Source organism: Capra hircus, assembly GCF_001704415.2.
Source record: "Capra hircus breed San Clemente chromosome X unlocalized genomic scaffold, ASM170441v1, whole genome shotgun sequence".
Taxonomy (NCBI): Eukaryota; Metazoa; Chordata; class Mammalia; order Artiodactyla; family Bovidae; genus Capra; species Capra hircus.
The window spans coordinates 10,981,252-10,999,564 of NW_017189517.1; the positions used below are offsets into that span (position 1 = coordinate 10,981,252).

The window sequence follows — 18,313 nt, forward strand, 5'->3', positions numbered from 1 at the left end:
TAAGGAACTGAATGACTACGTGTTGCTTGGATTGTCCATGTGGACAGTGAAATCACCCAGGATGATAGCAATTTCCAATCTTCATTACTTTTATTAAATGGAAATTTAGGGAGATCTTAATGTGGTATCAAGGTCTTTAAAAACCTTTTAAGTTTAGGTGCATAGAATAGATTTACTAAGTACTGGAAAGGCAGCTTTCCTCTCATACTTGTCCTTGTTTCTCAGTTTCCAAAGTTTTTCGCTGAAGGCAACATCTAGGATCAGTTTCTTTTGTGTCCTTCAAGAGGGACAAAACATATGTTCTACTACATAAGTATATGTATAGCTATTGATTTTCTACCTTGCAGGAGCATATAAAAATGTTTATTTCCTTGATAGTCGGTATTAATACTTCTAGAGCATATAGTCACTCACTGACACATGTCTGTCCCAGCTCTGCTCTTCCCTAGCTTTGTGATCTTGGGCAAAATAATTTTAACTTTCTGAATTTACTGTTCTTATCTGTAAAATGGGGGATGAGGATGATGACTGATAGAACCTCATGGGGTTGTTTCGAGACTCAGATGAAATAATGCATGTAAACTGCATAGCATATCTGGTATAGTAAAAACTCAAATGATAGGTCTTATATTTTGGGTATTTGCATTTATATATTAAATGGAAAAGGGCAAGATGCAGAGCAGTCTGCTTGGATTTGCATATGCATAGAAAATAACAGCTGACATTTATTGAGAGTGTCTTATGTGCCAGGCCCTGTTCCAGATTAAGTGCCTTAACTCTTTTAGTTGAAGAACCCTCTAAAGTAGGTCTCAGGTCCAAGGACACAGAGTCTCTGACAACAGATCCGGGATTCAAAACCAAGCTCTCTACCCTTGAGATTGAGAAAAGAAGCCTTAACAGTAGTACCTTGAGAAGGGAGGAAGCAAATATGAAGAAAGGGAAGCAAGAAAATTAGGACAAGAGCTGGGAGTGCAGAGCAGTTGGAATTGGAAGGTGGAAAGGAAGATTTTTCCTTCTTTCATGCTGATAATTCTTTTACAATTATTATTAAAAATGATAACTTTAAAAAATGTAAAATATTTTCACAGTTTTGAATAGGAAAAAAACCAGTAAGCAACCATGAAAAATTTAAACAAAGGTGCTGGGACTAGCTTCCTACTCACATTTTCACGTGCAAATAGTTTTCAGAATACATTTCCCAAAATAATATTGCTGGGGTCAAAAGGTTTAATCTTTTTAAGGTTCTCAATCCACACTGCCATGCTATTTTCTAGAAAGATTGTGCTAGATTATATTCCCATCAGCAGTGGCTGACTTTACCCCCCTCCTTTCACCACATTGTATGTTATGAATTCTTTTAAATACAAAGGTAGTATACTGCCCATTGTTTAAAAAATTTAAATAGTACAGTAGTACTATTAAAGTAATTCAGAAAGCCCTCTCTTTACCCCAGAATCACACTCTATGAGTAACTACTAATAATGGCTTGTATATCTTCTCAGAACCTTTCTTACATAGGTACAATCTTACATATGTATCCATTTATGCACTGTTCATAATACAATGGCATCATAGGATATATATAGGTGATGTTGTGAGCTTGTTCTTTTCTTTCTGTGGTATATCAGACACCCTTCTCTGTCTGCATACAGATCAACCTCATTCTTTTGAATAGTGTTATTTATATCCCATAGAATAAATAGAACTGTAGTTTACTTATAGATTTCTCTACTTTAAAAAATCACCTTGGGACTTCCCTGATGCTCCAGTGGTTGAAACTCTGCGCTCCCAATGCAGGGGCCCCGGGTTTGATCCCTGGTGAGGGAACTAGATCTCACATTCTGCAACTAAGACCCAGTGCAACCAAATAAATACGAACAAAGTGTTTTAAAAACTCACCTATATCTGCTTTTTCCACATACAAATAAAACTGCATTGATCTTCCGTATACATATGTGCTTATGTACTTACGCAAGTGATTCTATAGGATAAAATCTTAGAAATGGGGATGGCAGGTGATAGTCTATGCATTTAACGTTGGAAATAAGTACTGTAATATGTACCAACATTGTATGAGAGTGTCCAGTTCCCTATACCTTTGTTGGATATTATCAGCCTTATAACTTTTACCCGTATGATTATCTCATTTAATTTCCATTTGTATTATCACTAATAAGGTTGTGCTTCTGCCCATTTTTTCTGGTCATTTATATTTCTTCTGTGAACTGTCACTTCTGTCTTTTACATGTTTTTCTTTCAAGGTTTATCTTTTCAAAATTGATTTTAAGTGCTCTCTGTAAAGTATAGGTATTCATTCCCTGCCACTAAATGGCTTCTAATTAGGTGTCCTAATCCCAAAATTCTCTTCCATTTTCTTCTATTACATTTATAGTTTGTTATTTTACTAGATTTTTTGGCTCCATCTCTAATTTTTTCATATGGTATGAGAATAGGAATCTCCATTTTTAGAAAATAGGTAGCCATTTGTGCCATTATGTCTCTCCCCAACTCATTTGAAATGCCACCATTATCATACTCTGATTTTCCATATCCATATGGGTTTGTTTTCAACCTAGCTTTCTCTTCTGCTGATATGGGTCTATTCCTATGCCAGTGTTTTTTTAAGTACTTTCGCTTTATGGTATATTTTGATATCTTTTTTTAAAAGATAGTATTATACATTTACTGTTCCAGAAAACTGGGAAATCAACTTAAGTTCTGTCTTTTCAACATTTCATTAAATAAGGTTAGCAAGAACTGATACCATTCTCATCTTGATCTGGTTCATCCAGAAGCATCATTTATCTCAGTATATTTGTGGGGTTTCTTTTATGTTTGTATTTCTAACACATTTTTTGTTGGATTTATTGTAGCTTTTTATAACTAAAGATTGCTGTTTTGATAGGTGAAAATGATATATCACTTAATTTACACTTTGACTCCAGACAAGTCAAATTTTCTCAAAGTATATTTAACTATTTATGTTCTATGAATTATTTGATCATATTTTTCTGTTGGATTCTTAATCTTTTATGAGCTTATCAGATCATAAAGATACTAATCCTTTGTCATAAATACAGAAGATATTTTTCCAGTTTATTGTTTGCCTTTTAAATTTATCACTTATTTTTTTACTTTCAGAAGTTTAAGAGTCTATAGTTAAATTTTGTCAATCTTTTGTGATTTTTTTTTTTTTACTATTGCTATTAAAGTCCCCTGAAATTTTATACTGAATGATTTCATATTTAGGACAGACAGATAATGCCATGTAGAGAGTTAGACATGTTGGCCTGATAATGGAATCAGTCAAGTAATTTCTTTATAGGTATTTAACAATAACAATGTAGTATTATTATAGTGCTAATGATTTTTGTTTTCATTGTAAATGACAGAATATTATGTATTTTACATATATGATATAGTATGTACCAGGATAATTGAAACATTTGGTTATGATTTTTCATTTTAATTTTTGGTACATACAAGTAATTCTAATAGCTTTAATGAACTTGTGTCTTAAGAATTCTCAGATTAAATGTTTAAAAAAGTAGGTGGTGTGTTCTGATATTAAATTTGCTACAGTGTTAAGATTGGAATATATCTTTAATTGACTTGTCTGTCTTCACAGGGAGAGTTATCCAGATTTTTGCCTGTATAACTCTCCCCCTCCCCTTTTTCTTCTCTCAGATTCTACCATAGTTAGGTGAAGTTACATTGATACAAGTTTTAGTAACTGTTCTGCAAATGATCTAATGCTCTCAGTTCCTGGAGTTTATATATGCAAGTACACTACTTAAATTACCCTTTTCTTATCATAATTAATGTGCTTTTATTGCTTTAAAAAACCCCTTAAAATATTTATTAGGAAAGATCAGCATCTGAGAATAGGAGTTAATATGCTTTCTCATGGAGAAATTAGTCCATGGAATTATAGGCAATAATTTATGGTGAAAGAAAAATCAAAATAGGTATTAGAACTGTACCTTAAACTTTCTGTAGTTTGACTCTAAGACTGAATATATGGTTTTTATATCTTTTGAATACTAAATACGTTGTCTTATATTCTGTACACCCTCAATGAATAAAATATTTGTAGTGAATAACCAAATGAAACACCTCTATTAGTGGTACAAATTCTTTTCAAATTGCTGGGAAGTACAGTTCTGAAACTTCTACATTAATTTTGTTTAATCCATTAAAATATGTACAGACAGCCTGCAACATAGCTTTCCTACCACTTACGTTAGAAATTCCTTTTATACTTAGGAAGTGAAAGTGTTAGTCGCTCAGTCGTGTCTGACTCTTGCGATCCCATGGACTGTAGCCTGCCAGGGTCCTCTGTCCACAAAATTCTCCAGGCAAGAATACTGGAGTGGGTTGCCATTTCCTTCTTCAGGGGATCTTCCCAACCTGGGAATTGAACCCGGGTCTCCTATATCTCCTGCATTGCAAGCAGATTCTTGATCATCTGAGAGCCACCAAGGCTTAATATTTGTTTACTTGATCAGTTGGTTAGCTCATTTGTAGATGACTTCTTTGTTGAATTAGGTCTTTTGATTTTCATGTTAGTTTAAAGAGCTATGTAGAACAGTGCTGCCCAATAGAACTTTTCTCCCATGATAGAAACATTCTATATCTGTGATGTCCAGTAGAGACTCAGCTTACTGCATGTGACTAATCAATACTTAAATGTGGTCAGTCAGACTGAGAAACTGATGGTTTAATCTTACTTAATTGTAAATGACTTAAATTTTTAAAAAAGCATACTGCCAGTGGCTGCTATATTGGACAGCGCACATACACATGGGCTTCCCAGGTGGCACAGTGGTAAAGAATCCAGCTGCCAATGCAGGAGACACAGGTTCAATCCCTGGGTTGAGAAGATCCCCTGGAGGAGGTGACTGAGCTTCCCTGGTAGGTCAGTCAGTAAAGAATTCGTCTGCAGTGCAGGAGACCCAGGTTTGATACGTGAGTTAGGAAGATTCCCTGGAGAAGGAAACCAAACCACTCCAGTATTCTTGCCTAGAGAATTCCATGGACAGAGAAGCCTGGCAGGGTACAGTCCATGAGATCGCAAGAGTCAGACATGACTTAGTGACTAAACCACCACCACTACCTGGAGGAGGAGATGGCAGACCACACCAACATTCTTGTCTGGAAAATTCCAAGGACAGAGGAGACTGGCAGGCTACAGTCCATGGGGTCACAAGGAGTCAGACATAACTGAGGGACTGAGCACACATGCATATTATACCTACTTTATTTTCATTTAGTTTCCCAAGTTATGGTAAGTTTAAATTTTGGGTAATTTTTCTGATTTCACCAATAGTGTGAGGGAAAACTCTATGAAACCTATGGTAAAAAAAAAAAAAAAACACACACACAACAACACAAGATCTAATTCTTTTTTTTTAAGTTATTTATTTTATTATTATTATTTTGGCCACACCGAGTCTTTGTTGCCTTGCATGGGCTTTCTCTAGCTGTGGCAAGTGGGGACTATACTCTAGTTGTGGTGTGGGCTTCTCACTGTAATGGCTTCTCTTGTGGAGCACAGGCTCTACAGTGTGCAGGCTTCAGGAATTGTGGCCCACGGACTCAGTAGTTGTGGCTAACAGGCTCTGAATTGTGGGCTCAGTAGTTGTGGCTCATGGGCTTCCTTGCTTCATGGCATGTGGAATCTTCTTGGACCAGAGATTAAACCTGTATCCCCTGCATGGACAGGCGGATTGCTATCCACTGCGCCACCGAGGAAGTCCAACAAGATCTAATTCTAAAATTTCCCTTATTAGTATTTGGAAATGTTTACTGAATTATGTGCACAGTCGGGATCACAAAACTAATTTGCATAGAATTATAAATTTGATGGAAATAATTAATTTACAATGATTATAATAAAACTGTTTCTTTGTATTTGATTTTCATTGCATTTATATGAAATGTTAGGCTGTTACATCAAACATACCACAGACCATTTCTCCTCATATCTTGAGGTGATATTCTGAGGAAAAACGTATGTTCTAAGGACCCATGAACTAATGCTCATTTTAAGATTGGTCCATGTGAATAAACCTTTTGTTCATTTTTAAGCAGCTGATTTAGAAGAAAGTTTTAATGAACATGAACTGGAGCCTTCATCGCCTAAAAGTAAAAAGAAAAGTCGCAAAGGAAGGCCACGAAAAACTAATTTTAAAGGACTGTCGGAAGATACCAGGTCTACATCCTCTCATGGAACGGATGAAATGGAAAGTAGTTCCTATGTAAGTAGAAAAATGTTGGATTCTTACTTTTGTGGCTACCTGTGTTTATAGGTAAAGTTAATCATTTGAAGTGTTAACTAAGCTTGAGGTACTGATAGCATATTTTTGATGGATTTTTTTTTAAGTTTTTCTTTTTCTTTCACATTGCAGAGAGATCGGTCTCCACATAGAAGCAGCCCTAGTGACACCAGGCCTAAATGTGGATTTTGTCATGTAGGGGAGGAAGAAAATCAAGCAAGAGGAAAACTGCATATATTTAATGCCAAGAAGGCAGCTGCACATTATAAGTGCATGGTAAGTACGATTCTTTTTATATGCTTTTAAATCCAAGTTTTGGAAAGGCATTTAGCTAGTGACCAAATATAGAACTTCCCTCCACAGTATTGGTGTTTTAGAATTAGGAATAGCATATCCTATAATCCTAAATCTTTTTAAAATGTATAATTGACTTACAATATTATATGTTTCAGGCATACACCATAGCAATTCAATGTTTTTATATATTATGAAATGATCACCACAATAAGACTAGTTACCATGTATCATACAAAGTTACTACAATATTATTGACTAAGTCTCCTATGCTCTATATTACATCCCCAGTTCAGTCTCTCAGTCGTGTCTGACTCTTTGTGACCCCATGGACTGCAGCATGCCAGGCCTCCCCGTCCATCCCCAACTCCCAGAGTTTACTCAAATTCATGTCCATTGAGTCAGTGATGCCATCCAACCATCTCATCCTCTGTCATGCTCTTCTCCTCCTGTCTTCAATCTTTACCAGCATCAGGTTCTTTTGAAATGAGTCAGTTCTTCACATCAGGTGGCCAAAATTTTGGAATTTCAGCTTCAGCCTGATTTCCTTTAGGATGGACTGATTGGATCTCCTTGCAGTCCGAGGGATTCTCAGGAGTCTTCTCCAACACCACAGTTCAAAAGCATCAGTTCTTTGGCACTCAGCTTTCTTTATAGTCCAACTCTCACATCCATACATGACTATTGGAAAAACCACGGCTTTCACTAGATGGACCTTTGTTGGCAAAGTAATGTCTCTGCTTTTTAATATGCTCTCTAGGTTGGTCATAACTTTTCTTCCAAGGAGCAAGCGTCTTTTAATTTCATGGCTGCAGTCACCATCTGCAGTGATTTTGGAGCCCCCCAAAATAAAGTTACTCACTATTTCCATTGCTTCCCCATCTATATGCCGTGAAGTGATGGGACCGGATGCCATTATCTTAGTTTTTTGATGTTGAGTTTTAAGCCAACTTTTCACTCGCCTCTTTCACTTTCATCAAGAGGCTCTTTAGTTCTTCGCTTTCTGCCATAAGGGTGGTGTCATCTGCATATCTAAGGTTATTGATATTTCTCCCCATAATCTTGATTCTAGTTTGTGCTTCATCCAGCCCAGCATTTCTCATGATGTACTCTGCGTATAAGTTAAATAAGCAGGGTGACAGCATACAGCCTTGACGTACTCCTTTCCCGATTTGGAACCAGTCTCTTGTTCCATGTCCAGTTTTAACTGTTGCTTCCTGACTTGCATACAGATTTCTCAGGTCAGGTGGTCTGGTATTCCCATCTCTTTCAGAATTTTCCACAGTTTGTTGTGATCTACACTGTCAAAGCCTTTGGCATAGTCAATAAAGCAGAAGTAGATGTTTTTCTGGAACTCTCTTGCTTTTTTGATGATCCAAAGATGTCAGCAGTTTGATCTCTGGTTCCTCTGCCTTTTCTAAATGCAGCTTGAACATCTGGAAATTCATAGTTCACCTACTGTTGAAGCCTGGCTTGGAGAATTTGGGGCATTACTTTGCTAGCGTGTGAGATGAGTGCAATTGTGCGGTAGTTTGAGCATTGTTTGGCATTGCCTTTCTTTGGGATTGGAACGAAAACTGACCTTTTCCAGTCCTGCTGAGTTTTCCAGATTTTCTGGCATATTGAGTGCAGCACTTTCATAAAATCATCTTTTAGGATTTCAAATAGCTGAACTGGAATTCCATCACCTCCACTAGCTTTGTTTGTAGTGATGCTTCCTAAGGCCCACTTGAGTTCGCATTCCAGGATGTCTGGCTCTAGGTGAGTGATCACACCGTCATGATTATCTGGGTCATGGAGATCTTTTTTGTATAGTTCTTTTGTGTATTCTTGCCACCTCTTCTTAGTATCTTCTGCTTCTGTTAGGTCCCTACCATTTTTGTCCTTTATTGTGCCCATCTTTGCAAGAAATGTTCCCTTGGTATCTCTGATTTTCTTGAAGAGATTTCTAGTCTTTCCTATTCTGTTGTTTTCTTCTATTTCTTTGTATTGATTACTGAGGAAGGCTTTCTTTGGAACACTGCATTCAGATGGGTATATCTTTCCTTTTTTCCTTTGCCTTTTGCTTCTCTTCTCTTCACAGCTATTTGTAAGGCCTCCTCAGACAGCCATTTTGCCTTTTTGCATTTCTTTTTCTTGGGGATGGTCTTGATTCCTGTCTCCTATACAATGTCACGAACCTCCATCCATAGTTCATCAGGCACTCTGTCTTTCAGATCTAATCCCTTGAATGTATTTCTCCCTTCCATGTAAGGGATTTGATTTAGGTCATACCTGAATGGTCTAGTGGTTTTCCCTATTTTCTTCAGTTTATGTGTGAATTTGTCAATAAGAAGTTCATGATCTGAGCCACCATCAGCTTCTGGTCTTGTTTTTGCTGACTGTATAGAGCTTCTCCAAGTTTGGCTGCAAAGAATATAATCAATCTGATTTCAGTGTTCACCATCTGGTGATGTCCATGTGTAGAGTCTCCTCTTGTGTTGTTGGAAGAGGGTGTTTGCTATGACCAGTGTGTTATCTTGGCAAAACTCTATTAGCCTTTGCCTTGCTTCATTCTGTACTCCAAAGCCAAATTTGCCTGTTACTCCAGGTATTTCTTGACTTCCTACTTTGGCTTTCCAGTCCCTTATAATGAAAAGGACATTTTTGGGGGGTGTTAGTTCTAGAAGGTCTTGTAGGTCTTCATAGAACTGTTCAGCTTCTTCAGCATTACTGGTCGGGGCATAGACTTGGATTAGTGTGATATTGAATGGTTTGCCTTGGAAACGAATAGAGATCATTCTGCCGTTTTTAATATTGCATCCAAGTACTGCATTTTGGACTCTTTTGTAGACTGTGATGGCTAGTCCATTTGTTTTAAGGGATTCTTGCCCACAGTAGTAGATATAATGGTCATCTGAATTAAATTCACCCATTCCAGTCCATTTTAGTTTGCTGATTCCTAAAATGTCGCTGTTAACTCTTGCCATCTCCTGTTTGACCACTTACATTTTGCCTAGATTCATGGACCTAAGATTCCAGGTTCCCATGTAATACTGTTCTTTACAGCATCAGTCTTTACTTCCATCACCACTCACACCCACAACTGGGTTTTGTTTTCGCTGTGGCTCTGTCTCTTCATTCTTTCTGAGTTACTTCTCCACTGATCTCCAGTAGCATTTTGGGCACCTACCGACCTGAGGAGTTCATCTTTCAGTGTCCTATCTTATGCCTTTTCATGCTGTTCATGGTGTTCTCAAGGCAAGAATACCTTGACTTGGTTTGCCATTCCCTTCTCCAGTGGAGCATGTTTTGTCAGAACTCTCTACCATGACCCATCTGTCTTGGGTGGCCCTACATGGCATGGCTCATAGTTTCATTGAGTTAGCCAAGGCTGTGGTCCAGGTGATCAGATTGGTTAGTTCTCTGTGACTGGTTTTCAGTCTGTCTGCCCTCTGATAAAGAAGGATAAGAGGTTTATGAAAGCTTCCTGATGGGAGAGACTGACTGAGGGGGAAACTGGGTCTTGTTCTGGTGGGTGGAGCCATGCTCAGTAAATCTTTAATTCAGTTTTCTGTTGATGGGTAGGGCTGTGTTCCCTTCCTGTTATTTGCATGCCTGCTATGCATGCCAAGTTGCATCAGTCATGTCCGACTCTGTGCAGCCCTACAGACAGCAGCCCACCAGGCTCCTCCATCCACAGGATTCTCCAGGCAAGAATACTGGAGTGGGTTGCCATTTCCTTCTCCCTGTTATTTACCTGGGGCCAAACTATGGTGGAGGCAATGCAGATAATGGCAACCTCCTTCAAAAGGTCCCATGCAGGCACTGTTACACTCAGTGCCCCCAACCCTGCAGCAGGTCACCGCTGACCCATGCCTTTGCTGAGACTCCTGGACACTCATGGCCAAGTCTGGGTCAGTCTCTTGTGGGTCACTGCTCCTTTCCCCTGGGTCCTAGCATGCACACGCTTCTGTTTGTGCCCTCCAAGAGTCTGTTTCCCCAGTCCTCTGTAAGTTCTGGGGGCTCTACGGTAGGGGTAATGGCAGCATCCTCCAAGAAGGCGGCCACACCCAGGTCTGCTGCATCTAAAGCCCCTGCCCCTGCAGCAGTCCACTGCTGACCTGTACCTCCACAGGGACACTCAAACACAGTTCTGTTTCAGTCTCTGTGGGGTCTCTGGGTCCTGGTGCACACGAGGTTTGTTTGAGCCCTCTGAGCATCTCTTTTAGATTATGTTCTATAATCCCAAATCTTCATAAACTCTAGATTTTAAAATATATAGTGTTTATGATTTTAGTGGGATTTAAAGTAATCCTGATTGTAGTTACTATGTTCCAGATAATCCATAGTTAACAGTCTTATAACTAAAAACATCACCTTTATAAACTTGTCTTAGAAGCTGTGTTTAGACCCCACTATAACCTGGTAAAAATTTCTCTTATTGTATTTCTTACACTGTATTGCAATTATTCATTTATAAGCCGTAATTCCTTGAGGGTAAAAATTATATCTTATCTTTGCATCCTTAGATACAGGTCTGACATATAGTATATGTAAGCATTTTTGAAATAGGTTGTATTGAAATTATTTATCCCATTGATGATTAGCTTTTAAAAATTATATTATTTATAGAATTCCCTAGTGGTCCAGTGGTTAGGACTCTACACTTTCATTGCTGAGGGCCTGGGTTCAATCCCTGGTCAGGGAAGGAAGATCCCACAAGTCATGTGACATGGCCCCAAATTTTTAAAAAAATTATATTACTTATTTCAGGAGTTCTTAATCAGAGATGCATATCAAATTTACCTGGGGAGGTTTTTCCAAAATACATATCCCTGGAGTAGATCCCAAACATGTCTAGTTGGAAAAAAAATCTCCAGGTGATTCTGATCTGTATCTGTGGTTGTAATTTGTCATTTGAAATGATTTTTTTAAACTTTGTGGAAATGTAAAATAGTTGACATGACAGGATGACACTGCTGAACTGTTTTTGTTTAATGAAGCATTTAATCTTGTTTCTGTACTGGCAATATTAGTTTTATTCCATTGTTCTTATTTTGAGTTATATTTTAATCAGACATGTGACTAGATTAAAAAAAATATTTGAGTTGTATTTGATTAAGGAAAAGTCATCTTTCTCAGGATATTAAAATAATGTAACACATTTGTGCACACATTGTTTAATCTTTTTCTCACAAGGATTCTGAATATTACATGTTTTTACATTTTTCTTCTCTAGTTGTTTTCTTCTGGCACCGTGCAGCTCACAACAACTTCAAGAGCAGAATTTGGAGATTTTGATATTAAAACTGTACTGCAGGAGATTAAACGAGGGAAAAGAATGGTCTGTGCTTTTATGTTTATGCTATGCAACGTTACTCTTCTGACTTTGTGCTTTAAATTTAGAACATATCTTAAATTCATCCAGTTACCAAAAATTTTAATATAAAGTAGTTCATGTGTTAAAGCAAAGTATATATTTGACTTATTTGTAATATAATAAAGAATGCTGATGTTACTGAAAGTTATTCTTTCTATGTAACTTCATTACCTAAGAGAATTATACAGAGATTTATATTTCAGGGTATTTTGAGAGTCTTTTAATAAAATAAATGAAGATGTGAATGTGACACACCATATTAAGTTTAAAATGTTAAATTGTTTAAGCTCTCTTTAAGAAAAATTTCATGACCCCAATAGAGTATTGAGAACCTCCCCATGTTGTTATTTATTCTTTTTTTTAAATAAAAGGAAAAGATTTTTTTCAGAGCCTTCTGTTTAAAGTTCACATACATAGTTGTCTTTTAATATGTTTATCATAGCTTTAAAGTTTCCTTTATAAAATGTGCTTAAGTCTCGTGTTTTTAAACATACTGAATTACTAATAAATAGCTTTAAGAAATATTGGCATCTTTATTTGATCACTTACTCCTTTACAGTTTATGAATATTATAAAATGTTCTAGGAATGCAAAATATTTAAGACAGCAGTTATAGAAATGACTTTATTTAAAAAATTTTTATTGTGAAAGTTTTCAAACATCAAAGTTAGAAAGACTAGTAACATGTCTATCCATCACCTTGACTCATCAAGAATTTGCGGCACTCATTTCATCTATGCCTTTTATTCTTGTTGCTTGAAGTATTTTAAAGCAGAGCTGAGACTTCATATCATTTCACCTCTACATATTTCAGTATGTATCTCTTAAAAGTTGGGCATTTTCTTACCTAACCACAATGTTATTACAATTTACAAATTAACAGTGAGTCTTCAGTATCATTTAATACCTAGTTTGTATTTCCCCAGCTGTCTTAAAGCTATCTTTTTAAAGTTGGTTTGTGTCAATCAGAGGAGGTTCACACATTACATTTGGTTGTTACATATCCCTTAAGTAATTTAGGGCACTCCATCCTCCCTTTCTTTATTGTTTCTGTTTTGTTGTATGCCATTGACTTGTTGAAGAAAAAGAATTAATTGTCCTGTAGAACATCCCACATGTTTTATTTGTCTGCTTGCTTTTTCACAATGCCATTTACCTTGTCCCTCTATCCACCAGATTTTCTTTTAAAGTGGAAGTTAGATGTAAAAAACTGATTAGATTCAGTTTTCAACATTTTGGGGGGTAAGAACTCTTCACAGGTGGGACTATATCATCCATATTTTATCACATCAGACAAGTCATAATGTCTGATCCTTGGATTCAGGTGGTGAGTCAATCCCTCCATTGTGAAGTTCCCCTTCGATCTGTTTCAGACATTGCTGATCTTTGTCTGAGTTGATTAGAAATGACTTTTTCTCTGTGGAACTGCATTTTTCAAGGTGCAAAGATTATTGATATCATCTGTTCCATTTAAATCCAGTTCAGTTTCTTGATACTTTGATTATTCTTTTAAAAAAGGAAACTCCTTTAAAACAGAATGTGGAGTATTAAAAAAAAAAATAAAGGGGAAAACAATCATATTATGTTGAGCAATGTTGTTATGTCATACATCTGAAGTCAAATAGGTGACTAGGATAACAATTCAGTTCTCTTGATCAGCTTGCTTACTTCTACGCTGTTGACCATTAGTGTCAGCACTAACCTAGCATTTTCCCATATGTGCTTCAAAGGAAATTGCTCCATCAAGATGCTCTCCCACTGCTCCAAAATTAAAAGGGCATCTGAAATTCAATAAACTTGGAAACTGTTTACTATACCCTCCTTCCTGGAGGAGAGGCTGTTAGAAGTTCTGCAATCAAGTAATCTGTTTAAAAACTAGCATTTCTCAAACTTCTTTGACTATGAAACTCTTTGCCAACAATCACCTTAAGTCTTACGAGAATTTCAGCCCCTTAGTCTCTTTCTGCCCTTTTGCCTACTTGGTAGCAATCCCTTTCTGGGGGGCATTGCTTTCCTATCTTCTCATTCTTCCCCCAGTCATAATAAGAAAGGGACTGATTGCAGGGAAGAGAAGAAGCCAACCACTAAAACATAGAATTTTTATGTGTGTTTGCCAGTATTAAGGAGTGTTCCCTTTATGTTTCAATGTCAGATTGCTAATGGTTAGTAGAGTTAAATAATGGAAACATCAGGGGTGAATACGTATTAGAAAGTCAAAGTATGATTTAGATTGCAACATTATTTAAGATATATGCTATACTATAAGTTCAGTGCACTCTCTTTCAATAGCAAAACTTTTCTTTGTAACATGGAATGTTTGGCTGAAATATGGCTAAAATAGAAAAAATAAGATTGCATACACTTGGAAATACTGCTTATAATTATTCTTTCTCTTCCCTTAAACAGAAATGTACACTTTGCAGTCAGCCCGGTGCTACTATTGGATGTGAAATAAAAGCCTGTGTTAAGACTTACCATTACCACTGTGGAGTTCAAGACAAAGCTAAATACATTGAAAATATGTCACGAGGAATTTACAAGTAAGAGAACAACAATTGTCCATTTTTCTAAACTTGTCAGTAAGTAACTGCCCTTAAATAGATGACATTAGTTTACTTGCTCGCTCTTCTTAGGTGATGTTTAGCCAAGTATAGAATACTGAGGGCTCTGTACAGAGTACTGCAATGGCATTTTCCTGTGCCTAGACATCTCTGGATTAGTTTGTTTATCCAGTGTTTGTATGCTTCCTATGTGCCTGGCATTGGGCTAGGAGCTGGGCATACAACAGTGATCAAAATGGACACAGACTGTGTCTTCATGGAAGCTCATAGTCTAGTGGGAGAAACATATCAGTCAAATGGCCACATAAATAAATATACAATCACAAACTTCATAAATGGTATAAAACAGTGGTCCTCAACTTTTTTGGCACCAGGTTTCTTATTCCAAACCAGAAGACAGTTTTCCCATGGACTTGGGGGTGGGGGTGGAGGGATGGTTTCAGGATGATTCAAGCCCATTACATTTATTGTGCTAATGATAATCTTTATTTGCAGCTACTCCCCAGCGATAGCATCACCACCTCAACTCCACCTCCAACCATCAGGCATTAGATTCTCATAAGGAGTGTGCAACCTAGATCGCTTGCACGTGCAGTTCACAGTAGAGTTCGCCCTTCTATGAGAATTCAGTGCTGCCACTGATTGGACAGGAGGTGGAGCTCAGGCGGTAATGCAAGCAATGGGGAGCAGCTGTAAATACAGATGAAACTTGGTTTCCTCACTCACCGCTCACCTCCTGCTGCGCAGCCTGGTTCCTAAACAGGCCATGGACTGGTACTGGTGGGGGTTGGGACCCCTGATGTAAAAGTTCTGTTACAAAGTGCTGTGAGAGCATATAACGAGGAGGAGCTAACCTAGTGTGTAGTAGAGAAGTGTCTAGGAATTTCCTTAAGGAAATAGTGCTTGAGCTGAGATATGAAAGGTGAAATGGATGTGGGTGTTGGGAAGGTGTTCTAGGCAGAGAACAGTGTGTGCAAGGCCCTAAGATGGTACCCAAGCCAGGGTGCAAATGGTGGGGGGGGTGATGGTAGGAGACTACTGCTGAAAGTCCAGGTGAGAATTGCTGGTAGATTAGAATAGTAGTTGTGAAGATAGAAGTCTAAAGGTACTCTTGGAAGACTGATGAAAGAGTCTAAGGTTTGGAGATTTGGGATTATATGTTACCTTCATTTTTTTATTGTCTTCTCCTTACCTGTGCTGCATTGGACTAGTGGTATCAATATGAATCTATAATGGTTCTGATTGTTTAGTCAAATGGAGAGTAAGTTGATAGGGATCCCTGAATATTTATTTATTTGGTTTGTCTTTGCAAGTTGTAAAGGACTTCTTTGCTCTCACATTCCCAGTGTGCAATAAACCAATGACCCAGAGTCAACTACTTCATGGACAAAGCAGTTTGTGTCAGCAGTCACCAAGCCATTTGGGTAACTGCAGGAGGTGCTAATGCTGTGTTATAAACTTGGCCAAACTTTGCTTAATAATAAAGGCACATGTTTTCCAAATGAATTCCATCAAGCCTTTAAGGAACAGATAATTCCCGTGTTATTTTTAAAAGTCCAGCACATAGCAAAAAAATGGAAAACTTCTTGATTCATTCTGTAACACTTTCATAGTTGTGACACTAAACCTGACAAAGATACCATTTAACAACAGAAATTTAAGAACTAGAGACTGATCTTACTTTTATAAATATATGTACCAAAATCCAAAATAAAATACTCGAAAATCAAGTCCAGGGCTGTAGTCTAACAGTTTCAAGATTATTCAAAATTAGGAATGTGACCTATTACAATTACTAAAGAAAAATCCTAGCGCTTTCTAATGGAAACTGAAAAGACGTTTGATATCATTCAACATCCATTTCTGAATTTTAAAGTAAGGTAGCAAAAGTGCTCTTGGTTGTAAGCTAGGAGTCTTACTAGAGTGTTAAGAGAAAAAAAACAGCTGCTTTGGCGTTAAAGTAAATGGACCATGGTTCTTAACCAGAAGGTAGAGAGAGCCCTCTTTAAAAATGGTCATGCCTGGGCCCTACCCTCACAGTAGGCTGGGGCCCAAACCATGTGTTTTATGACTCACCAGGACTTCCCTGGTGGCTCAGATGGTAAAGCGTCTGTCTACAATGTGAGAGACCTGGGTTCGACCCCTGGGTTGGGAAAATTCCCTGGAGAAGGAAATGGCAACCCACTCTAGTACTCTTGCCTTGAAAATCCCATGGACAGAGGAGCTTGGTGCAGGCTGCTATCCATGGGGTCGCAAAAAGTCAGGCACGACTGAGTGACTTCACTTCACTTAAGTGATTCTCAAGTTCATCTCTAATTGAGAACCACTGTACCAATACACTTTCATTCAGATCAGCAACAAGACAAGGGTGCCAACTACCAAAGTCACTTTTCACTGTTCTTCTGGAGGGTTAAGCTAGTACAACAAGGAAAGGAAGGAAAATGTATAGTAAATATTGTGGAGGAGAAAAAATTGTCAATATCATTGATTTCATTGTCTACCAAGAAAATGCAAATAAATCAACTCTGAATTTATTAACAATTTATAAGAGCTCACTCAGTAAGGCTGCTGAATATGAGATGAATTTTTAAAAACCTTTCCATGACAGAAAAACCCCCGCAGTTCCATGGCAACACACTCCAGTACACTTGCCGGGAGAATCCCATGAACAGAGTAGCCTGGCAGGCTATAGTACATAGGGTTATAAGAGATTGAGACATGACTTAGCAACTAAACAACAAATAGCTAGTTTAAAAATGTAAAGGAAAACTGTCTCCCACTCCCTCTCCAACTCTTACCCCTTTTCACACACACACACATATATACCAAAGGTGAACTTTGTTTTAAAAAAATAGCATCTTACACAGGACCCCAGTGAATGACCAAGTATATTATGATCCTTGATAGACTCAACTTTGAAAGATACCTGTTCTTCCCAAGTTATATATTTTAATACAATTTTAACGAAACCCAACTTTTTGACAGTTTTATCTAAAAAAGTAAATGTAGTAATATTGTCTGTTAGTAATGATTGTTGCCTTATATAACTGGAAAAAGAAATAGAAACTTAAACAAGATAGAAGTTTGTTTCTCTCCTGAAAGACGTCCAGGGGAAAGCAGTGGTAGGCAGCTTTTCAGTGTTAATCATTGGTCCCCATTTCCTTCTTCCCATTGTCTCCTCCTTCCATAGGAAGCAGGAGGAAGCAGGGGCAAAGGAACATGAAAGGACAAAGTTGCTGTTGCTCCACCTGAGTCAGGCTTTAATCAGCCTTCCTGGAATTTCCATACACTCAGCATCTCATTTGCCAGAATCTAGTCACATGTCCAAAGGAGTCTGGGAAATATACTCTTAGTGGACACATTGCTACCCAAACAAAATATGGTTTAGTACTATGTAGGTAAGGGCAGGGATAGATGTTGGAGTAGCCAACTAATCTTTATCACATGAAGCCAAGAAAATTTTTAATGCAGTTGAGAAGAGAAATCTTCCTGTTATATATCAAAGCCAATCATATAGTATAGTAGTGAAAATAATATGGTACTGGCCCAGGGATAAAGATCACTGAAGACAGATCCATATCTTTGTTGGAATCTTAGAATCTAAGAAGATGCCTTAGTGGGTATTGGCACTAACAATGCAATGGAACTTCTTACACATACATGTTCTTGCACTGTTGTCTGCTCAGTCCACACAAGCAGACTAGTAGTAAAAGATATATATTGTTTAAGGTTTAGGTCTCCAGTGATAAACTGCTCTCCATTTTATTATCTGTGGTTCTTTAGAGAATTTAAATATTTTGCTTTTATTTGGGGGGAAG

General features: G+C 37.6%; 1 protein-coding gene across 2 annotated transcripts in view; it reads left to right on the plus strand.

The window, feature by feature from the left end:
* PHF6 (PHD finger protein 6) overlaps positions 1-18,313 on the plus strand; it is a 47,684-nt gene that overhangs the window by 21,600 nt on the left and 7,771 nt on the right. The window contains exons 6-9 of one of the 2 annotated variants that reach the window (XM_018044252.1): positions 6,094-6,260; positions 6,411-6,554; positions 11,794-11,898; positions 14,341-14,474. In XM_018044252.1, the coding sequence (XP_017899741.1) occupies positions 6,094-6,260; positions 6,411-6,554; positions 11,794-11,898; positions 14,341-14,474 (550 nt within the window). Of the gene's footprint in view, positions 1-6,090; positions 6,261-6,410; positions 6,555-11,793; positions 11,899-14,340; positions 14,475-18,313 lie in introns of both variants that reach the window. The other variant, XM_018044251.1, reaches the window with a different exon arrangement.